Source organism: Stegodyphus dumicola, chromosome 6, assembly GCF_044657685.1.
Source record: "Stegodyphus dumicola isolate Sdum_Otavi_A_Nest chromosome 6, ASM4465768v1".
In the NCBI taxonomy this organism is placed as follows: Eukaryota; Metazoa; Arthropoda; class Arachnida; order Araneae; family Eresidae; genus Stegodyphus; species Stegodyphus dumicola.
In genome coordinates, this window is record NC_140773.1 from 138878391 (window position 1) to 138903561 (window position 25171).

The window sequence follows — 25171 nt, forward strand, 5'->3', positions numbered from 1 at the left end:
AAGGTATTTCACAACCGCTTCATCTACGCATCAGTTATGCCATTCTAATTAAACTCCTAGCTCTGATAATTAGAAACCGATAATATAAAGATTATAGTGATAAGAATGTAAACTATTTTAGTCTTTTAAAAATGTAGTTAACTCCTCCCAATAAACCAGGATAACGTCTTCCATAATATCCTTAGTTAACTCACAATCACGATTAAATCCGTGATATTTTCTCTTAAGTCTAAAAGTTGAAAGGTTATTTTGCCCCTCTCCTTTATGCCTCATTTCGTTACGTACTCGCTCAGTACAGTTTATACGTATTCGACTGGCCAACTGTAGTTTAAATTGAGTAGAGGAACCTTAACCGCCTGACTTATAATAGAGATCTTTTGGTGTTGTTTCGCAGTCGATCTTACCTTGCATCAGAAGCAGCTGCTCGAATCAGAATGTTGCCAGGCATTAATTAATCCATGTTGATAACTCAGTTATTATTTAGATATAGATCGTCCGACCGAAGTATGTTTGTAGCCTCAAGTAGTAGCACTGGTATTGTAGCCAGTTAATTAGTACGTTCAGCCGGTTCCTGGAATTCGGGAAGATTTAAATTTTGTTTTTGTATTGTTTGCCTTTCAAAAATGATAAATAGTGAAGTAAAATACAACTAATAGTTTACATTATTGAGTGATTGTTGCTCCCACAGTCAGTTTAAATTAAAGATTATAGTTCGCACCGTTCGAGAGGTGAAGTTTAGTACAGGTATTTAGCAAGTTAGAAGATCCCTCAAACGTTGTTAAGCTGAGGGCCGTTTAAAAAACAAGAAAGAGGAGAAATCCATATAAAAATAAACAGAAAAGAACGGGGTTCAGCCAGTTAAACGAAATTCCGGTTAAAGCGGAGAATGAAGTAAACAATTATTTAATTAATGGAAATGCACTTTAGTTAAAGAAGGCTGAAAATTAGGCGACTCGCTCCATAATTTCGCCATGTTTTTTAAAAGCTCCACGTCAATGGAGGAAGCCTATGCCTGTTTTTCCACATAGCATAGAGCATTTCCGAAACTTTTGCTCCATCTGTATGTGATATGAAGGAGGTCTCATTTTCATCGACGTCAGATCATCGATCGTTATAGTAAACAACATCAGTAACAGCTACGATGATGTCATCTGGAAAAGTTTCTGGATGAAGGTTCCTGTCATTAGTCAATCACAGCTCCACGTCTTCAGTATCAACATCTTAGCATCCACTAAGGCATTGCTTTCTTCGACACCGTCTCTTTAAATTTTCAATACACCCTGGTCCATGGGCTGTAGTTGAAACGCTACGTTAGCCTGCAAGAAAACTGCATCAGTATCACCTACTTTTAATTCAACGAGAAGGAGCATTGTCCAACAAAACAGTGCTGAGATATTTAGTCACAGCTGGAACAAACTCAGAATGAAGCCAACTCTTTGAATAGCTGCTGGATCATTGAAGCAATCTTTACAGCTCGATAGTACACTCGCAGGACTTGACGTTAATATTTTTAAACCCTCTTGTTTTACTGATTTGCCAACAATTGCGATCCATGCGCCCTTTCCTTTAAATTTCAACACGTGTCGTCTCTATTATTGAACTGTATTCTAGTTAACACCTTACCCACCCATATTCTGAGATCCTTTTATTTATGAATCAAGAGAAGTGTGCGATAGCATTAATGCACAAAGTGTCCTTTTCTTAAAAGTTTATTTATTTTTTTATATTGTATTTAAAATACATAATTACGGAATTTTCATTTTTTTATAATCTTTTTGCTTATTTTTTTATTTTCATACTTAAATTAATTATGGCCAATTAAAGCGGAGATCCGGTTAAATGAAAGCCGGTTAAGAGGGAATCTACTGTACTAACAATTCACCTACACTTTCAAGCAGTTTAATGTCAAGAATAAGTACATTTGATTATATAAATTAAATCAGTATGCAAAATTAAAAGAACGTATTGAAGAATAAACGGCATTGGAAGTAATGAAAGAGAAATGGAGCATTGGAAAAAGCAAACAGAAGCATTATAAGGGCAGCGAATTTAAATGTATTCTTACATGTGTGCAGCTCGACTCAAAAGCCAAAGTAGGGTTAAAGCCAAAGTAGGGGCAGACTTTCAGGGATGTTCCCGTAACCCAGCCAGCACTGCTGAGAGTTCAGAAACGAATTATCACGTCTAGTGGAATGTCACAACCTCAGCATGTATGCATCTCTGTTCAGCGCGAAGTAAAAAGGAGTAAGCGCATAGAAAAATGGAAATTTTTTTCACTTTCTCCCTTGAGAAAGCTGCTCTTCTTGTGGAAACCAATCTGTTTTGCAAGCTGGGTGTAAATCGAGGATCGGCAGTTTGATAACGAGCTTCATTTGATAATTTGTTGTAAATAATGTTTCGCATGTATTTGAGTCCCCCCCCCCAAAAAAAAAATTGAGAGGTTTCAGATTTTTAACAGTAGTTCAAAAGAGCTTGTTAAGTTTTTTAAGCTTTCACTTCGGTTTTTTAAGCAGTCTACCAATCTCTCTTGCACTGCTAGCGTCTTTATTTTTGTCTTTTTATCTTTGTATTAACACTCTAAGCTTAATGGAAGCAAAATTCCGTATCGATGGATAGCTTTCTCAATGGTTACACATGAAAATTTCTGTAAAATCCTGGTGAATTCCATTTCGGGTTGGATGTATATTAGAAGAAAAGGATTCCATGTACAAAATTATAGTCAAGAAAATGTTGATTATTCATGACATTTTGGTGAACTTTGAAATTTTAGAGCCAAATTCGCAACGCTCGTAGGGTTCAGCATCGCTTTCCTCGCGCTTACGCCACATACAATTCAACAGCAAAATTACAAAAAATTTCAAAGGAGCACAGTGGTACACGTTTAGAATTAAAGATGCAGCGTTAAGTATTGGCATAAAAATATTTTTCTGTTTTTTTTTTCAGTTTTTTCTAAACTTTTTTTTGTCTTTTTATTATTAACGTTTTGTGAGTTTGCTTTATTTACTAACCATCACATTCTTGGAACATACTTCACATAAAATTAAAATAAATATTCTAAAGACAGCATGCCTTTAGAATTTCCGACAGACAGTCTCGCGCGCTGGACATAAAAATGTTTTATTCCGCACCGTGTTGCCACTGCTCGCTTTGAAATTGTCGAGTTTGTTAATCAAAAATTCGTTAAAGTTTTGCAAAATATGAAATACATATAAAAAAATTCGAAATTCAAAATTCGGGCTTCCAAGTGTATATGTTTGAGTGGAGGACTACATTATTCAAAATTTGATGGCTGTAGGTACCGCTTTCTTTTCACAGTGGGGGGAACATACATACATTCAATGCAGATTCTTCATTATTTAATTTCTTGAAATGCAATAGGGCGATAATATTTTGTGGGAAAAATCTGGAAAGTGATACGGCGCATTTAAGTGCTTCGACTCAAAATTCCGTTTCAAGACTAACATCCCATTCGGGACTAAAGTCCCTTTTGCACTAAAATGGCTTTCGCAGGTCCGATTTGATATTAGTCTGTGATATTACAGTATAAAAATAATTAAATTTAATTTATGAATAGTAATGATGAACAATAATATTTGACACAGAGATTGAACAATGCCCCTGAATCATTGGGTTGAATAATTCCATTGAATAAATTGTGATACTAATTTTCCATTTGTCTGTAAAAAACGAGCAGCCCCTTTTTTTAAAGATTGGGTTCATTTAATGCGTAAGCCGTTCATTCCGCCATCGTTCACAGAGAGAAGACCGTAAGACAAAATAATTATTTTTGCTTTATTATAGATACGGTACGTTGACAATAAACCAATTTAATAAGAAACTTAACCTTGAAATGTCAAATTTTATTGTTCAGTTTTCCTACACATCATCTTAGCATAAATACGCTAAAATTGTCTACATTGACTTTCGAGGAAGCGTCAGTCTATCAGTCTAAAGAAGAAACGTAATACATACGTAACGTAAATACATAAACATGTTTTAAATTCCAAGTATATATTAAGCATTTCTGGAAACTTTATTTCTGCAATTGAGATATCATTGTTTAAGATAGCAATTTACTCAGTTGCTAGAAATCTGTTATCTAAGAGGATAAGAGTTGGGATACTTACAGCCCGCAGAACTTCCTTGATGCGCTCATATCGGCTGTTGTCCGATCGCGTGGGCAAGTAACGTCCATCCACTCTAAGAGTCGCACACACCAAAAGGATTAAGAAAATGCAGACCAGGCTATGTTTGACAGCTGTAAAGAAAATAAAAATATCATGATTATAGAAAACGAAAGACAAGACGGGATAAAGATGAAGCGCTGAATGATTGAGTTGTTCTATAATCATTTTAACTTTCCCGAGGACAAAGCGGAACAAATAAAACAGACAAAACCGATTTTGAAATGCAGTTTTCTCTGGTAACATGAAAATAATGTTTTGTTTTATAGTTTTTTACGGAATAAGAGTTGTTGAAGTTTCAAAAAATTTTAAAGTTACTCAATTTTTGACTAAACATGGTAATTTTAAGAGCTATTTAAAGCGATAAGACCTGTTTCAAGCGTTTTGTGGAGCTGCAGTAGCGGCGATGAAGATATAAAGCATATTCTTTTTGAGTGCGTACATCGTGTCCAGAGGAAGCGACTTCAGGAGTCTTTTAAGCGCCTGTCTTGGCCACCACTTTTTTCTGACTATTTTTGGACTGAAAGATAATTTCTGCTTTTCGAATTTTCATACTCCATTTAGATTATTGAGCTCTCTTTATTTTATTACTTTTTTATTTTATTTTACTTTTCTTATTTATTTATTAATTTTTATTTATTTTAATATTTTTTCCTACCTGCAGTGCACATTTGTTCATCCATTTTTCTAGAGCTGCTATTTACTTGAATAAGCCTCATGCTATGTAGAACATGAGGAGCTAAAATTAAAGCTAACAATAAAAATGTATACTAAAAGGAAAAGAAAATATGGTAAAACTAAAAAGGCCATAAGCATGTCAGGAAAACATTTAAATGTATTTGAAAATAAATGTATGCATTTACGGTAAGCTACGGTTAATGTTATCACATTTGTCCTAGGCTATTTTGATGATATTAAACGACTAGCCGCTACACGGCCAGCCTGCGTTTGGCTTTTAAATGTACCAGTAAAATGCCTAAAGAGAACAGCAAACATTAAATTTAAAAACTGCACAGAATTTTACTCTGCAGAACAACTTCATAAAAAAAAAACACAAATTTCAACAAAAATGTATTATATATATAAAAAATTACAATGAAATAAGCAATATCCCTTAATACGAATATTAATTATCCTAATAAATAAATTAACCAACTTCCCGTTGGAAAATCCTAAGAATTCAAATGGTATAAAGTAAGTTAAGAACTTTGTTTCCTAAAACAAATCATGCAAAACATTTTATGTAATTAAAATTATATATAATTAAAACATAATATAAAAAATTACAATGAAATAAGCAATAAATCTTGTATTTTTAAGAGAAAACAGTCAGCAGTCCAGTATCCAAAGCAATGAATGAAAACCGCATTTCTAAAAGAATGAAACTATCATTAGAAAGTAATAACAAATCAAAATTGCGCTTTCGGCATGACATAATTAAAAATATACAAACCTCTTTACCATTAGCCAATAAAGAGAGAGAGAGAGAGAGAAAAAAAGGAAATTCTTTTTGTTATGTCTCGCGAGACACATGCGCGTCAGAATAAGAAGATTGCGATGTGCACGTTGCATGTTCAAAAATCAAAATTAAAAAAGCAGCATTTTATCTCAGATTTTCAACAGTCAGCAGTCCAGTATACAAAGCATTGAATGAAAAACTGTTGCTCTAAAAGAATGAAACTATTCAAAATGATGCGATTTCATCAATAAATAAATAAATAAATAAAAATAAAATGAAAAAAAAATCTGATTCGAATTTTGAAAAAAAAAAATCGCTTTGTCTAGATGCATCTATGCACTAAATTTCGTAGGATCTATTTGCTTACACGTAGCACGAACCAAAGACAAACACACAGACAGAAAGACGAAAGGCACACACAGACACAGTTTCTTTTATTATATGTAAAGATAAAAAAATTGCCTCAAAGTAGCAATGGAATTTAACTAATTTAGTATAAAATGTAAAGAACACATAAATAGGTGAACTAAATACTATGTCTTAGCGGAGAGTGGACTTACTACTTTCAAAGTAATTATATTTATAATTTAATTAGCTACACAAATTTATATTGACAAAATGATGAAAATTTCGAAGGACTTTTTTTAACTGTTTATAGATAATGGCTCATATAATCTTAATATTTTGCCCTTTTTTTCAACTCCAATGAATTAATATTTCATTAATTTTATTCATACGTAAATGATGCCATACAGTAAGCTGAACATTTCTATATTATGCTTTCGAGTTTCGCCTGCATGGAAATGCTGTAGTAATCAGCACGAATTCTTTTCTTTTTTTTTTTAAAGTATAGGGCAGTGCTAGTAGTGAATATCAATGCTAATGGGCGTTCACGAAGTTCTATAGTTGGAATTTTAACCTTCCAGGACGAGCCTAGAAGTTGCAGATCAAGGAAAGTGAAAACTTCATTATACACAATGGATTGAAAATGGTACGAAATGTAAGCATACATGTATAGGAAAGTTTCCTAGTGCTTTGTAGGATATGAATTTATAACCAGTAACTGCAATTCTCTATTCAAGAGAATATTTTGTTAGAATATTTATGAAAGGTGTCGAAAGCGAATTCTTTGTGCTAATGCTACTCAAACAAGTAGTAGTTGAGAAAAGAGATTTTCTAGGGCATTATATTATTTGACCACTACTTTCGTCGACTTGCACGTGGATGCAAATTATTTAAAGAGAGATCTTGAACCAAAGAGGCGTTCTTTGCCTTGTAATTTAATAGTTAAAATTTACTTTGTAGAACAATTGAATATACATTTATTTATTTATTTTGCAATCCGGGAAACAAGAAGAATCAACAGTGCCATCGCTAGGATCCGAACTCTAGACCTTCTGATGCAAGGCGGACATACTTCCATGTATATAACAAACACACGTGGTGAGGAAGAAAACAATCCTTATACTCTTGCCCACTTAAAAAGCTACTGGGAAGGGAAAAGATCCAATACGTGGAGACGAATAACCAATACGTGGAGCCCACGACACTTTAATTCGAGTGCCACTTGTAGAGACTTTTTAATACGCATTTGAATGCAGGAAAGAGTAAAAATAACGTATCCCCTCCCAGGGATTTGAAATCTGAACCTCCTGTGTATCCAATTACATCATAAAGGCAGTGGTGAGTAAGCACGAATTTTTTTCAAACTTGAGTATTTTTTTCTGAATTCCCGTAACCTACTGAAACTCGATTTTCTGTTATTATTCAGGCTGATTAACGGTCAAGCTGACGGATAAATAAAGAGATTTATTTTAAGTTTCTTTCTGATTTGGAGTTATTTTACTTAAGTCTAAGACGAGAAGATAAGTCGCTCATCTGTCTTTACGATTCCTGGAAATTAGTGAGTTTTTTTATAGTTTAGATCCGTACAGTTTCACACAAATCTAAGATAACAACTGAAGTAGGTTTTGCTCAGCATGCAGTAGCATACGGAAGATATGATTGTGAGACTTCATGTTTATTAATGCATTATCTTATAAGTCTAAATTTTTATTTAGTTCACTCACAATGCTTCACTGTGAGTGTAATTTTGTCGTCGACTGATAAGTTGTCGAATTCAGATTTTGTGTGTATGCCTTAAATTTGACCGGAAACATAAGATCCACTTCATCTGTAGGAAATGTAATACTGATCATTTCACTTCTAAACATTTTCTTACCTATTTAGAACTTGTAAAACAGAACCTATTGAAAAGACATATCTCCATTTTGGATTTATTGACAGTTCTTAGACTCATGGATCTGATCTAGCCATCTAGCATAATGGCTAACCAGTTATGATCAGTAACAACAACAACAATGATAGATTTTGTGTACACATTGCTAGTCGATGGAAATATAATGTGCTGAAGAGACGTACTTAGATTCATTTTTTAAAATATTTAATCGATTTTTTGCACATCATATCTTTTATAATGAACAAACTAAACATATCAAAATTTTACTCTTCGCCGTTGGTATTTCTTGTACTTCTAAATTTGTGTTAATTACAACGTCTCAGTGCTCCTACATCAGTACTTCTAAATTTGGTTTCATCACGCACAAATATATATATATATATATATACAGGGTGATTCTAAACTGTTTTTACAAATTAAGAGGGGTGATAGTACTCATCCAGATGAGTAATAATTACCATAGAACATAAGGCCGCATTTCATTCTGAGAGGCAGAACGAGACCAAAAGTTGCGCAATCAGCTTAGTAAAAAAACTCACAGAGAATGCACAAAATGTATAAAACCGAAAACTTGGCGTTCGAGTGTTAATTCGAGCTCAGACTTTGATGGCAATCACTCATGCACATCTTTGGTTGACAAGGTCTCAACCTCGCAAACGATTGCATTAAGTTAATTATCTAAATTATTAGGGGGAAAAACTGATGCCTTGATATCAAATATCAAAGTAGCAGTTTTTTCCCCTTCGCCATCTTCTATCCTGTTATCTTGGACTTACTGTGCTGCACTCATTCTGCTTGAAGTGAGCCGGAACACAGCATGAACTTTTCATGCTGATCCCGGTATACAGTTAAAAGTGGTAGTTAGTTGATAATATTCTGCCTTTGATTAGATAATTAACTTGTTGCAACTGCTTGTGAGGTTGAGACCTTGCCAACCATATATTTGCATTTGAGTGTTTGGCATCTAGGTATGAGCTCGAATTAACACTCGAACGTCAAGTTTTCAGTTTTATCCATTTTGTGAACTCTCTTTGAGTTTATCACTAAACTGATTGCGCAACGTTTGGTTTCGTTCATTCGCTTTCTCAACACTGTTGTAAGTTCAGGTTGGAATACTAATATTCCTCTTTTCTGGCTCTCAGAGTGGAATGAGACCCTATGTTATATAGCCATTATTGCTCATCTGGATGAGTGCTTTCATCCCTCTTAATTTGTAAAAACAACTTAGAATCCCCCTGTATATGTAATAGATTCTGTAGTAGAACGCAGGCGGTTGAAACCGTAATGAACAGCGAGAATTTTGGTGGCTTAGAGATGTTTAAACTTCAATCCATAATGAATAAGAAATTTGGCAGTCAAGGTATCTTTAATGCAACTTCTATTCCAGCAAGCATGTTGCGGCCACAAACATGCTAGCTTACTGTGCCGCTATTTATGACTATTCCAAAAGTTTACATTTCTGATAAATTTTCAGTGAAAAAAAAAGGAGCAGACAGACTACAATCCAGCTAGGTCAACACGTAGAAAGAAAGTGCGTTATGTTCAGGGTGAAATCTTAATTCAGACTGAGTTAGTTTTGGTTCTTAATGCATTTTAATTGGATAATTAATATTGCTGTAAAGTTACTATTGGCTGTTTGAGTTTTAATTCCCTTTACACCATCAGAATTATGTAAGAGTCATGTGTCATGGATTAATCTCGAAATAACGCAGTGCAGAGAGATTACTATTTTTTGAATAGAGAAGGACAATTAATTTACGCTGTTAATTTAATCTTATACGTAATTTTTATTTTTCTTACACACACTCATATGTAATAAAAATGTTAACATTCTGAAACAGGCACAAGTAGTGCGCCAAGTTGTTTGTGGCCACAACGTATTTACAGAAATAAAAATGAAGATTTAATCTGCCTTGGCTGCCAGTTTCATTAGAGATCACCATTCTACAAAATCAAAATTCTTGCTGTTCATTACGGATTCTACATTCTATCTACGTTTCCACGTCATCAATTGTGTCTACAAAAATCATGATTTCTAAATTTGTTTGTAATTTTGATGATTTCGAAATTTGTGTCTAATTGAATTCTAAATCATGTTCTTAAATTTGTTTTTATTAAATATATAAATGAGTCCAGCTATTGTGGTCTCATGGGCACACAAAAGAGCAGAAGGACTGCCTTTATTGCTTTTGAACTCTAAGGCTTAGTTTTTCTTTTTTAATCAATGTTTTACAGTTTAAATTTGAAAGAAAATTTACTTTTGAACTTTTTTTATTTTGGAATTTTTTTAACTTTACCAAATCGCAATAACACTAGAGCAGCAGTTTTCAACTAGCGGTACGCATAACACTGTTAGTGAACAAGAGAAATGTAGGTGGTACGCAGAGAAACAGATTGTTTTTAACTATTAAGAACAAAAATCTCGCGAAGAAAAGAAAACAGTTAATAGAAATTTCCTGTGATCAAACTCGAACTGAAGATTTCAAAAATAACACACTGGTTAACTTTTGACTGAACGGGAAAAAAGAATTTGAAGGCATTAAATTAAATCTATTAAATTTTTATTGCCATTTTGCACAACGTATTTGTGTGAACACGTGGTTTTCTTCCATGTTTATTTGAAACGTAAATATGGAACAAAATTAGAAGTGGATCCTAATTTACGGTTAAAGCTAAGTGAAATAAGGGCAGACATAAAGAAACTGACTCTCTTAAATAGACTCAAATTTCACACTAAATTTTAGAATTTAAGTAAACTTAAATTTTGATAATTAAAATGATAATCAGTTTTTAATCTAACATTTTTATGTGTGCATATTTAACACGTCAATAAGGTGTGAAAATGGCAATATATGTATGTCATAATAAAAGCAAAGGAAAAGACGGAGCAGTGTCGATGCTTGCTTAGATCCATATTGAAGAAGAATTTTTATTGCGTAGTATTTAAAGAACTTGGCAGTCGAGGCAGTTTTAATTCCATTTTTATTTCCAATTGATATTTGTGGCCACAATCACTTGGCACTCTAGTCGTGCCTTTCCACAGAAGATTTACATTTTTGATATTGTTGAGATAGAAAGCAAGCCAGCGAAATTACATCTTAGCACAGTAGAGAGCAAAAGCTGAAGTGCGTAGTTATGAAGAATGGAAGCACGCGAAGAGGAAAATTTTTGTTTGTTATTTGGTGATTGGTTAAGAGGCATCTGCATTAGTGGTTACGTAAGATCGCATGATTAATTTGAATGACGCAATGCAGAGAAGTTATTACGATTTTAGAATAAAGAGGAAGAATTAATGTTTTATAGTTTAATCTATAATTTTGATTCATATATTTTTATCTTACATATATATATTCTATTGAGAATTTGAAAAAAAAAAAAAAAAAAAGCATTGTAAAATGTAGCGGTGATACTAAAGTTTTTCAATTTTTTGTTTAGATGATACGTGTTAATCATAAGGTTGAGAACCGCTGCATTAGAGTATAGAAGATAAAATTATTTTATTTCGGATAGTGGCAACATATTTCTTTTTAAATCTCTGAGTTTGTTGATTACGTTTAAAAGATAAATAAATACCTCACGCTTTGCCGAGTGGTAATTCATTTCTGTTAAACCACTGAGTTTTTTTTTATTAAACTTGAAGCGTAAATATATTAAGGCACGTTTGCCGAGTGGGAACACTTTGCTTTTAAATCGCCGAGTTTGTTAATACAAATGAGTTTGCATACTACATAAAATAGATGAAAAACAAATTCGAAATAATTCGGGTTTTAAGGTTCAGAGGTTCTTATAGAGAACTCCTACGTGTTCAAAATATCGCGGCTCTTCAGGTGGCGGTGTTTTGGTTGCACTATGCGAAGAAAATATATACATACAGAGTGCAGCATTATTTAATGATAGAGAAAAAGGCCTCAGAAATGTCATTTCAAACATGAACTTTTTTCTGGCGTTGTGCTATTCGTTTGACAGTTACAAAATCTCAACGTGTAACGTTCTGTTTACAGATCCGATTGCTGATCTCAGCATTGTGAGGAAACTATACTAGGAACGGGCAAGAAAGATACGGATCTAAGAAAAACGAGATAAGAAAAAACGGGGAAGGGGAAGAGAGAGAGAGTGAGGCATCGGAGAGGGAATGAGGGAGAAATGTTTATTTTTAGGCCGATACAAAATTCAGCTTTCGTTCATTTATCGGCGGGAAGACTCAACATCATGTTATGGCTCTGGAAAGCTTCAAACGTCCAGTTGCATTTCAATCATGGCTGAAGATCTATACCTCGGAAACAGATTATTTTAATGTTTATAACTTATCTTTCATCACTGTACCCATTCAGTGTGCAAACATCCTGCAATAACATCCCTTCGGACTAGAGCCTGTTTAGATACTGAAATCTAAGGTTTCGTTATAATGTTCTTTTATAAACAATGCTTGATTATATGTGCTTTGGCTTTTTATAAGATAATGATTTTTAAATAAAAAGAAACGAGAATATAAACCTAATATTAAAAATCATGTTTCTTAATTTGAACGGTCATACAGCCAGTTTATGTATATCAGTGTTAATCTAACCAATAAAGCATTACATATTCGGCTACAAAGTGCAACTTTATGTATCTTTACAAATTTTGTATGTATGTAAATAGCTTTAGTGAAATTATATGTAAGCTGTAGTATCTCTTTCACACTGTAACATGAAATGCTTGAAAGAGACAAAGCTCTGCCGGAAAAATAAGGTTACAGCGATAAATCCATTTAACATTGGGGTAAATGGCTGTTTTAGTAAAATAGGGCCAAGCTGGCGATTGGCTATAGTGACTAATTTTTTTCACCAAATTTGGCGAAAGTCGCCAAGCTTGGCGATCATTTGGCAGCATTTTGGGCCGATCCCTTTGTAACTACAACTACTTCTATCGCTATGTAGCTGTAACCGTGTAGGCCTTCCAGCAATTTCGAGAAATCGAAGGTGCTGGAAATTTCTCGGGGATGGGAGAAAACTATATAAGATCGGAGAGCAGTTCTCTAGATACAAAACTTGCAAATCCTGCAAGTTAATCAGCTGCGTAACCAGCGGAACTTGGAACTCGGTTAAGATCAGAGAAATCACCACTACACACAGGGAATGTGGGAAAGCATAATTCTTTACAACATATGAGAGCTCGTTTTTTGATGTGTGTTAATTTAAGTAAGACCCATACTGTTAATATTTACTTAATCTTATACTTAAATCAGTTAATATTTTGGAGCAAGAAAAGTGAAAACTTTATTATGCCGTCTTCGGAATTCGAACCATGGATCTTCCACCTGGTAGATAGAAGCGTTAACTATTTACACCACGAGATCACCTTGTTGAACTATGATAATTCTTTACATTTTCACTTAATCGAATGACAACTACAGAGAGGCAGGATAGTTGTGTAACTAAATTCAGTTGATGACGAGTTATTAGCATCCCGTTTTAATTTGGACTACCCAGAAGGAAAAGTGGTTAGCTGCTCTCACTGCTGTATCGAAGAATTGCTGCTGCACCCGGATTCATACTTTCAAATAATTTTAACAAAGTGCGTAAATCACATTTGGCGTTATTGTGACAAAACAAATATACTAAATTTTAAAACGCTCCAGTGTATAAATTCACGTATAACTTTGCAAATTTTGAATAAAAAACTCTAACTTTCTGCATGTACGTCTAGAAACACATCTACTTTAAAATGATGGTCAATATTTTATAGGTCTTAATTAAAAAAATGTTGTCGAAAAATTTATGAAAATGACTAAAAAATACAAATTAAACAATTAAACAATTACTGCGAATTTTATTTGGATCGAATCTAAATTTCGAACTATGAAAGGAGTATCAATCAAGTTAAATAAAAAAAAGAGATATTAGTAAACTAACGCCAAATTCTATAAGCACTGAGGAACTAAAACTTTTAGAGCTAATTTCTAAAAACTACTCGTGCGGATTTTATAAAACTTGGTCCTTTGGCGTAATTTGAGTTGTAGAATGGAAATGCGGAAAGAAATCGGTATGTCGTTTCAGAAAAAGTCCAATTTTGTGTCAGAATACCTATGATAGGACTAATAAATATCCTAATTCGCTAATATGTGTAAACTAATAAATATCCCAATTCGCTCTTTTGAGACAGGAAAAAGTGATTCAGGTTAAATTTCGCCAATCTGTCCAGTAAAACTGGAGATACGAAGGATTTTTTTTTCTTTTGTGCAAGCTGTATCTTTATACGTCACGCAAAAAATGCTTCCGAATAGGTTGGGGAACTGTCAAAATGGATTTTTATGTTGAAATATGATTCCCGAGATTTTTCATGAATATAATATTTCCTTTTTACTTCGTTAGTATTGTTTATTTAATTGCGTTATTTTAGTTCTGCGGTCAAGTACTATTTAGAGGTTACCTCGCTTTTAATAGAGCTAAGATGGCAGAATTCAGGGCTTGCTTTACACGCTTGCTAATTCAGTAAAAAAAATAGTAATTCTGTAGTCTTTTTAACAACCTTGCTCATATATCCCCTCCCCCCAAAAATATAAAAAATTTAAAATTTTATCGCATTTTTCCTATACGCGCTCTCATACCGCTTAAAAATGGACACCACAAGATCACGACGGCCCTTCTTCTCATTGTGTTGTCATCTTCTCACAGAGGGAAAGACAGGATTTTATCGAATTAGGGAATTCGTCTTATTTTTCCATTTTTCCGCAACAGTCATTACTATATTTATGGGGCATGGCTTGTGCTTATTGGCTTGTGAGGGAGAATCGCTTTGAAGTGCATCTTCTAAAGTGACAAACTATAACAACCTGTTAAAAAAAGCGAACTATTGTTAAAGTTTTAAATAGCTCACCATTGCATGCATACTGATGATGTCTGCGAGAATCAAGCGCTGTTTACGTTAGTTTTAATTGCATGTAACTGCATCGTAAAACAGGGAGGCTCTCTCAATACCAGCAATACCCCCCTCCCGATAAAAAGAATTGAAACTTAAACAACTGAACAATGACAAATTTCCAGTGAAACTATACAATTCTCGAATTTGTTTAAAGCGATGAGTGTAGCGTGAGTATAAATTACACGAAACAAAAAAAAGTTAAAATAGAATCTGGCATCCATTCAAAATTACTTTGTTACTTTGTCGGAATATACCTAGGAAAAGGCGTGGCTGTGTTACTTACGAAAAATGTGGGAGAAAAAGTTGGTAGGAAAGATCTTGCTGTAGCAAAGAGCGAAACACCGAAAGCTGGAATTCCAATTATTTGCCACGGTGAAGCTTCAAAAGTTCCGACAGAAATAGGAAGAAGGTAGCGAATGTATTTAGGAAATACGTTGTTACTTGAAATAACATCCTGAAATAAGACATTTTCTTGGATATTGCTTTACATTGAACTTAAATAGCAATGCCACCTAACCGTAGAAATCCAAAGCTCGGTTATTTCTGACGTCTTTGTTCATTTGAAGAAAAACTGGATTACGCTGTGTGCACAGGAGCACCTATGTGACAAGCACCTATGTGAAGTACCTATAAGCACCTATGTGACAAAAATTTGTTACACAACAGAACTTTTCATATAATCATTTTACAAGCAACACTTAAAGAAATGGATGACATGCATTAACTTTTATCTGCATTCCATAAAGCATGAGCATAAAAACTGAAATTCTCCTTTTTCTTGTGTCAAAACAGACCAAAATGGGAAACAATTTTACTTATAAATCTCTTTCAAGTAGTTCTCATTTGGCTAGAGTTTTCCTTTGGTTGGTTTGGGTTATTTGATTATAACAAAGCTCACGAGGGCTATCTGCTTAAAAGGAAGGACAGCCTTCGTGGAGGATATTTTGTGGGAAATGCGCTTGTATCTATGTCACGCATGAAGGAAACCAAGAGAACTCTCATGCAATCAGCTCTTGTTTAGATCAATGGGGCTAAAATTTCAGGCTTTTTTCTTTCATTTGTATGGTAGATTATACTAAAATGTTCATTATAATTTCTGTTACTTCACTGAGCAGTTCAATGTATGTATATTGAATGTCAGCTCGTATCCGAATGAGAGCTATTTGAGAGTAGGCGGTTCGGTTTGTTTGAATGTTGTTATGCGCGCGAAGAAGAGATGCCTTCGTGAAGGACTTTCTGAGGGAATCTAGCTTGTATCGTGTATCCAGGTTACACCCGACGAAAAACACGCAAACGCCTGATGCAGTCAGCCCATTGGTAAAGTTTTGAACCCACGACGAACTAATAATGGTCAGCAACTTGTTGAATGGATTTAAAAAAAAATCTGATGTGGACACCACATGACATTCTTGTACAGTCTATTAAATTACAGAGTTTTTGTGGCACTTCAGTAGAACTTATGACCTTGAATTATTCGAATTATTCTAACTTAATTAACCGAGTCCTCAATGGAACTGAAAATGACATAAAAAATTGCACAGTTTGAAATTAAAACTAATTTTAAAGGCAGAATAAAAGTACATATTCAGATTTACAATGTTTTCTCTTAGAAAAAATACAAGATTTTGGCTGCTTCTGGAAAAAGAAATCAGATTTGGCCATACATACTTGGACCCCAAATCATTTGAATTCACTTGTTTGGTTAGTTCCTGCTATTTATGACTACTAATAATTTAGGCGTCCACAGTTTTCAAACATTTTACCCAAATCCCTTTTACAATCCCTTTTGAAAAAAAAAAGTCCTTAATTCTGTCCATACGTACAGACGCCACGCAAAAAAATCTTCCAAATGGATTTGGTAATGGTGAAAATGCAGGTTTTCGTTAAAATCTGATGTCCAAAATTTTTCGTGATTAGAGTACTGCCTTGTACAAAGTAAAGGAAGTAAAAAATATAGTTGGATTTTATGAATTCATGCAAAATTCATCATATTGCCTTCTTATATTATCGAATCTTCCATCGTAGCATTTATACATAATATTATCTAACAAATAATTGTAGTTTTTCAACGAGAGAAATTAAAGACGTTATCCTTCACAGATGTTTTTATGAAAGCACACTCATAAAATATCATGAAAGGGTTCCAAATTAAATTTGTCTTTCTGTTTTTCATTTCTCCCTAATTATTTTTATTGTCGCTGCCATCTAACCGCAACATAATAAGAAGAAACATTTATTAGTAGCTGTCAGCATAAAGGGGGAAAAAGTGCTTCCCTGAAATTTGTTAATTTCGTTAAATAACTCAGCAACTGTAGCAAATGTCAGTATTTGCATTCAGGGACCACCATAATAATTTTTAAAGCTAGTTTTATTTTATCGAGTTTTCTGTTAAGGAAGATAAATGCAATATTCCTTTTGAAGACCAAATACAATGGGGTCATAAATTATAGGCAGCATTTAAGTGATAGATAAATAGTGAGCTAAAAAAAAATATCTATCTGTATTATATATTCAAATTATACAGCAATTCAAATAGTGTTTTAATGTATTTTTATGAATTTTGTACACACGTAAATAATTTTAGTGAAATTATGTATGAAATTGTAGTATTTGTTTTGTATAATGCAAGATGAATATTAAAGACGCGATGCTCTGTTGAAAAAATAAGATTACAGGGCCAAGTCTATTTAATATTGAGGTAAAAGGCTGTCTCGCTAAATTGTCAAGATATCGCCAAGCTGACGACATTTTTGGCGACTAATTTTTTTCGTCGAATTTGGCGAATAATTCCCCCAAAACTTCGAGATCGTTAGGCGACATTTTGGTCCGGTCCCTGTAAAACTGTAATTGGTATTGTAATTGAATTACTGTAATTGATCCCTATATGTAACTGTATCCGGCTCTCATATGCTTTCCAGTGATTTCAAGAAGTGGAAGGTACTAGAGATTTCTAGGCAGCCAGGGGAAAACAATATAAGACCGCAGAGAGCATCAGCTTGTTGTCAACGGTTGTTGTTAGTGAGCTGAATTCAGAGTGAGATGAATCATGGGTCAGAAACGTATTTAGACTAGTCTTTTCGAATTGCATAGAGTTATATGTAAATAGCAGTCTGACAGTATCGATAAAATAAGTAAGAGGAATAAAGGGTAGTAAAGTAAGGATAATAAGTAGCGGTAAAAATAAGGGGAAAATTTATCAGTGGGAGAGTTCAACGATAAGGTTGCTAATAGCCCAATGGTTAGAAAGGATTTTAATGGAATCTTTTCGAATACTTTGAATAAATCATAATGGCTTAAGAATTTAATAATATAGAAATTTAATAATTTATAATATTAAGAATTTAATAATTTATAATATTAAGAATTTAATAATTTATAAATTAACAATTTAATAATTTATAAATAAATTAAATAAAGATGCAGAGAGACATTAGGTATTTTTTGGAAGCAGGAAGGGTGAAAAATTAACAACGCCTTCGCCGGCTATCGAACCGCGGATCCAGATTATATATAATTATATATAATCTGGAATACCGGCCCAGTGTGCAGACCACCACACCACGAAGGCACGCCAAGAAGGTGGAAGAAATACCTTATAAAGAAATAATTGAAATTTTGTATTTATTGAAGTTTAAATTTAATTTGTTCATAACATATCCAACTGATGGTTTTTGCATGTACCGGTGAGTTTTTATGAGTACTGTAGAGATCTGTTAGAATTTCTAGAGAAGGAAAGAAAAAAATTTTACTGGTGCTTTCCTTCGACTTGAGCGCGACATTTTCCAGTTGCTAGTTGCTAACTGGAACTGCTATGCTAATCCCTTACAAGCCGTCGGGGGGTATGTGGTAATTTCGTCCAATTTACCTAACTTAAGGGCCACTAGGGAGAAACATGAGACGCAATCGACCGAATCTAGGTAGCAAGGAATTATAGCCCACTACATTCTAATCTGGACATTACTGTAGAACATTCAAAGATTTTAGACGCAGAAGGTATGAACAATGATCTACGCCTTTGCTGCAATTCGAGCCAAGTATCTTCCGTTTGCAAACTAAAAGTGCTAGCCATCACGAATGCAGGCACAAAAAAATGTCTGAATTCCTTATAATATTGTAATTAATTTTAATAATATTCCCTATAATATTGCAATTAATTTTAATAATATTCCTTATAATATTGCAATTAATTTTAATAATATTCCTTATAATATTGCAATTTTAATAATGATTTTATGAATGTTATTATAATTAGTGAAAACTGTTTCTAATGTTGCAGCAATATAATTTCTAATGTCGCACAGATTAATGTTTTGTAACAAGCGATTAAATCACGATGAGATCTTTAACTCTAACTTGGTTTGTATTACACTACTCTATTCTAAACTGCATTAATACTCAAAAACGAAATTTAGTTAGTGAATATGTTTGCTTATTTGTTATGGAATATTCCGAATCAAAAATATTTTTCATTTTCGTTCTTCATTTCGTTCAATCAAAAATATTTTTATTTTCGTTCATTTACACGAATTAGTTAACACATTAAAAAAATTCTTTTAAATTTTTACATGAATTTGAAACTGTACAGAAAATATTAGAAAATAAAATCTCCAAATTTCCTATGCATTTTTTTACACACTTCCATTTTCCTCATGAATTATTTCATTATGGAAAAATCACACCGGGATATCAGCCTATGAGAAGGAATATAGTCGTGGAGGACGTTTTAAGGGAATCTGGTTCGTAGTCATATTGCACATGAGGAAACCCGAGACACCTCCCATATAACCAGCTCTTTCAGGCGATTCGAATTTTGGTCAGACTACCAGGGTTGAGTGATTTTTACCATTCCAAAATTGGTGAGTTCAGTTTTCCTCAAAAGAAGAAAACTAAATATTCCGTATGTATTTAGGGAACATAATGTCATCTTCTGTTCTTTGCAATCAAACTAAATAGCTAATTTAGAAGGAAATCGCTCAAATGCAAAATTTTAAACAAGTGTAATTTGGTAAATATTTTGAATAATTTTTTATTGCTCTTGAAGAAGTGGGATTTGTAATCTATAGATGTCTCTCTCGACATCTATAGAATTTTATTCACAATTTAAGCTTAAAGGTGTTGTTTTGCCTAATTTAAAGCTAAGTATTTCCTTATGAGAATAATTTTCTTGTTGCAGACTGAAATACATTTACGATTTTAATTAACATTATTTTTAACAATAAGATTTTAAAGGCAGATTTTTTTAAATAAAAGTCTTTTCGTTACAGTTTTAGAAAAACTGGGGTGAGGAATCTTTTTACTATATCTTTTTTTGCTTCGATTTGCAACGGCGCATTGAATACAATGAGACTGCCTGTATTCTAAAAGAAAGAAAAAAAAGTTAAAATGCAAAATACCTAAGTGTACGCCTACCTCGTTATTCTGTTTATTTACTCAAACAAAACTATCTTTCCACCCTTCTTTTCTTTTAACAAGCGGACTTTGAACTTCAGGCGTTTCTAAGTTTCGGACTGAAAAGATTCTACAACAAAAGCTACAGGAATGGATAAATGAGCATTTATGTCAAAATTAGCAGTTCAAAAATTTTCTGCATTACTAAGCTGCATTACTTTCTGCTGATAAGTAGGAAATCGCTTTGTAAAAATGATCATTTTAATTTTACAGCTGTATCGCAATATACCAATTTTCTATGATAAATAGACTGTGATTTTTCAATATTACAAACACTTTTGCTGCTAACCATATGTCACCAGCCCCGGGATTTCACGCACACTAATAAAAATGAAATAAAGCAGGGTTTCAAACTGAAATTGCATGTGGGTCGAATGCACGATCTGTAAGCTGGCAACTAGCCAGAATATATTTTTTAACAAAATTTAAAAACGTTTTTACCGAAATATAATAAAATAACTAAACAAACAAATCTGAAAGTTTTCGGGTTTTAACGGTAGCCCAAAAGGACTTATGAAGGTTTTTACGCTTTTTCTGAGCTCGCAGTATGCCAGTCTCCTGTGCACTCATTTCTACTAACCCACACTTTTTGTCTTTTTCGCTCTAAGTATCATTTCCTTTGCACTTATGCCATATGCAATTTCAACAGTAAAATTAAATTTTAAAAGCGACATCGAAGTGTACGTTCAGAACTCCCATGCAAAATTAAGTGTTGGCATACATTTTCCTTTTTTTTTTCTTTTCTCAGTTCATTATATCAATGGTCAATTTTCTTACTAAGAAGGCCTTTTTTGTCTTACTAACATTTTGTGCTTTTACTTTATTATTAAATTCCTACTATTAGCTCATACTCTCCCTACATCTTGTTCAAATGTTCAATCGTTAATAAAGTACTTTTTATTCAAGTTCAAATACACTTTTCTAAACTTGTAATGGATGGCACTTGATATTAACACAGTTGTTTTACATTTTTTCACATTTTTTTTAGCTTTAATTCATTGAGTCGGATATATCGCCTTGAGTCGTGTGAAATCATTAGATGGAATATTAATTGAAAAATTGGACTGCTCGAAACTCACTGGAAAGGTTCTTTGCAATAATGAAACACTATAAGCGATGAGAAATTATAGACCACCATCAGCTTCATAAATTTAGAAACGAAAACATGTTAATAAAAAGTAACTAAAATAAAATTTTTCTATGTTGACTTAAGTAGGAACTGACTTTAAAAAAATTATATTACTTCTTTACTAAACATCCCGTTCTTGGCGCTTACATCACATAAAATTCGATTCAACAGCAAGATAACAAAATATTTAAAGACAACATATCTTTAGAATTTCTGACAGACATTATCGCGCGCTGGAAATAAAAATGTTTTATTCTGCACAGTGTTGCCACTGCTCGCTTTGAAATCATTCAGTTTGCTAATCAAAAATTCGTTAAAGTTTTAAAAATATGAAATATATATAAAACAAATTCAAAATTCAAAATTTGGGCTTCCAAGTGTCCATGTTTGTTTGGAGGACTACATTAGTCAAAATTTGATGGCTGTTTTTCACAGTGGGAGAAACATATATACATGCATGCAGATTCTTTATTATTTAGTTTAAGCATAATATTGGAAGATAATATTTGGTGGCCACAATTTGAAAAGTGTTACGCCGTTCATAGTGATTCAGCGCAAAATGTCGTTTCGAGATTAATATCCCATTCAGGACTAAGGTCTCATTTGGGCTAATAAATAACAAATTTTAAATTTCATTAACTGAATATTTATAGAAACCTACATAAACAATAATAACAGCACAAAGAAAATATTCAAATTTATATTAATTTTCTATCTGAAATTTAGAGTTTGTACGTGCAAATAATTTCCAATGTCTTGCTTTGTAATTCAAATGCACTGAGAGTACACTCTACACTAGGAAGAAGGGAATTCCAGACCTGGGCTATCTAAAAACCTTAACATGGTTATTGACGCCCCAACCTCTAGAGGCGATCCAAGGAGGCATAACCCCACAGTCAATCCAGGAGGGCAAAATAGCACATAGTGAAAAATTTGAAACGCAAGTGAGAGGCGATTAGGCTACAGGCTGTTCACCTGAAAACAGAACGAAATCAAGTGAAAGACTCTTTCCTTGTTTTGACCAAGGAGAGTAAAATCACCAAAGGAAAACCTTCGATATCTAACGATGTAGCGTGCTCACAACCAAATGGCATACAAAGCAGTACCACTAAGGTCCCTGCTGAGCCTGAACATACCGAAGAATCGATGGTATTCGTCACTGTGAAGACTCATTATGTGCCCGGGGTGCCGAGTTTGCAGATGTGCTTCCTTACGGATGGTATTCATTGAAACAATATTTCCGGATGCCTGTTGAAACTCCTCGCGGATGAGGGCCATAGGTTGGGTGCGGATCTTCCGAATTTCTGTGGACAGCATTCGTCGGTCTCTGTCTCCCAGTTTCTTTGGTCTGCCTACTCGGGGCACATTCCGACAGTCACCGCTTACTTTCCATTTCTTAATCACATAGGCCACTGTCGATTTTGGGTACTTCAGATCGCTAGATATGTCCCTTAAGAATCTACCCCATTTGTGATACCCGATAATTATACCTTTCTCGAAATCAGAGAGCTCCGAACTGCGAGGTATCTTGCATGCGACTAAAGCCGATGCTGTTTCCTACACGATATATATCGGCGGAGTCCGTGACGTACCTTAGGACCGCAGATATCGTCATTTGCATAGTTGTCCAAATACTTACTGGTAGTCAGTGTAATAGGAACATCTGTATCTACAGTAAACTTTTCATCGATGAATAAAGTAGTCTTAGAATATTTTATCAACGCACTAAACAAGAGCATCTTCAAATCCCCTGAATGAACTATTGAATACATATACACGGATGCTAGATTAAATCGTGACTGTCCATTAATAATGAAAGCAACCACACACATATCGCCTGCTTCTGAATCATTACGCTGCTTTAACAGTAAATTCTGTTGGTATGCAATCTGAGACACTCGTCGAATTTCTATTAATCGCAACACCAATTTCGTTCTTTGGGAAGTGTAACTTTGCGTATACACATTATCCAATTAAATTTTTTTTTGTGTGTGTGTATTTGCTAAAGCTCTTTCATTCATTTAATGATACATTTAGATTGATCGTAACACTTTCAGTTTCGAAGGTATAAGGATTAGTACAAACCCCAAACTGCATCTTATTATTTGCTTTCCCGTCACACTAATAGCATTAAACATCACACTAATTGCATTTTGAAAGCAATTCTATATATACTCTTAGACCCCCCCCCCAAAAAAAAAAAAGTTGCACCACGACGCACCGAGAAGATATAAAACAAATTGGACACAAATTGATATGCATACAGGTTTCGACGGAATATGCAAAATTTTACATTTTGACTGCCAATGAAAGAACGGTTATGGCTACAGCGCATCTGATCTGCACAATTGGCAGGATATTTAAGAGGAGAAATTAAGATTCCAAGTCATAATCGCAAGTTCTTCGTCTCACTAGGCAATGAAACCTTTACTTTGAGACTTATAAGATCTAGTGTCCCAGAGGGAAGCATCCTCGGACCGGTTCTTTACCTGTTGTATATCTCGGACTTCCCTCATCCTGGACCTGATAACTACTCTCTTCTTGCATGCTACGCCGATGATACCGTGATAACTATCAAGTCTATCAACGCTAATCATGCAATTGATAAAATGCAAGATTTTCTTTACACTGTAGAGGACTGGTGCACCTATTGAAGAGTTAAAATTAACGCCAATAAGTCTCAACTTTTAAACCTTCGCAAAAACAAAAACGCACCAAGTTTAAAGAACTTTTCCTTTTTCAAGAGCCTGTTCCGTTAGTTACAAAAGCCAAATACCTGGAAGTCATTCCTAACCATAATCTCACTTGCACCAACCATATTAAAAATGTTAAAAATAAAGCAATTGGAATTATGTGCAGATATCTTCCAGTAATTGGAAAATTTTCTAACCTTAGCCTAAGAACCAAGAGACATATTTATACTACTTGTATCCGACCTATTCTTTGTTATACATCTCCAGCTTGGAATACTGCCTCTCCTAATCAATTACACCAACTTCAAATAGTGCAGAATAAATTTCTTCGTATTATCACTGATGCTGACTTTCTCATCCGAAATGAACTTATTCATAGAGATATTAAGCTTGAAACCATCACAGAATTTATTAAAAGAACAAAGGAGAAATTCTTCTCTAAAATCTGTCAACTACAAAATACTCAAAGAAGACCGCAACATAAGACCACTAGCAGCTCACACCTTCATGGGATGAGGCCTCTGCTTCTTCTCTTGCTCTTCAATTGATGGCTGTATTTCTTTCATTTTACCTGATGAAGACAGTGCTGTACTTTAAATTGTTTGGATTGCTAGTGTGATGTTGTAATCACCATTGTATGTTGATTTTCTGTTCGCATGGGTTGAATTTGTGTAGTTTTATAGTAGTATTGAACTTTTTGTTGTTGTATTGTATTTTGAACTATGTTTTGCATTTGTCGTTTCTCTGAATTGTCAAGGATCCGTTTGGATTTTCGTCATCTTGCCAAGTTCCGTTCGCCTGCTAGATGCCTTTGGCCTTTTTTCTTTTGGTACCCTTCTCACTTTTCCTTTCTCCGTTTTCTCATCCGAGATGTTTTCCATTTCCAGAATTCATTATGTCATGAGCCCTTGGGCTTAATTTAACCTTTTAACTGTCATGCCCGAGATTATCTCGGGCACAGCACTGGTGTTCGAAAATGTCACGCCCGAGTATTTCTCGGGGTAATTTTTTTTTTAGTGCATCGTATTGTCATACCCGAATATATATCGGGAGATGTTTATTTCGGCTACATTTGGTTTTTCCAATAAAAAAATTTGACAATTTGTGTACCCAAAT

General features: G+C 33.9%; 1 protein-coding gene across 1 annotated transcript in view; it reads right to left on the reverse strand.

Annotated features, from left to right (window-relative positions):
- Proc (Proctolin) overlaps positions 1–25171 on the reverse strand; it is an 84143-nt gene that overhangs the window by 12362 nt on the left and 46610 nt on the right. Inside the window, exon 2 of the mRNA XM_085818927.1 lies at positions 4128–4258. Coding sequence (XP_085675053.1) covers positions 4128–4258 — 131 coding nt within the window. The remainder of the gene's footprint in view (positions 1–4127; positions 4259–25171) is intronic.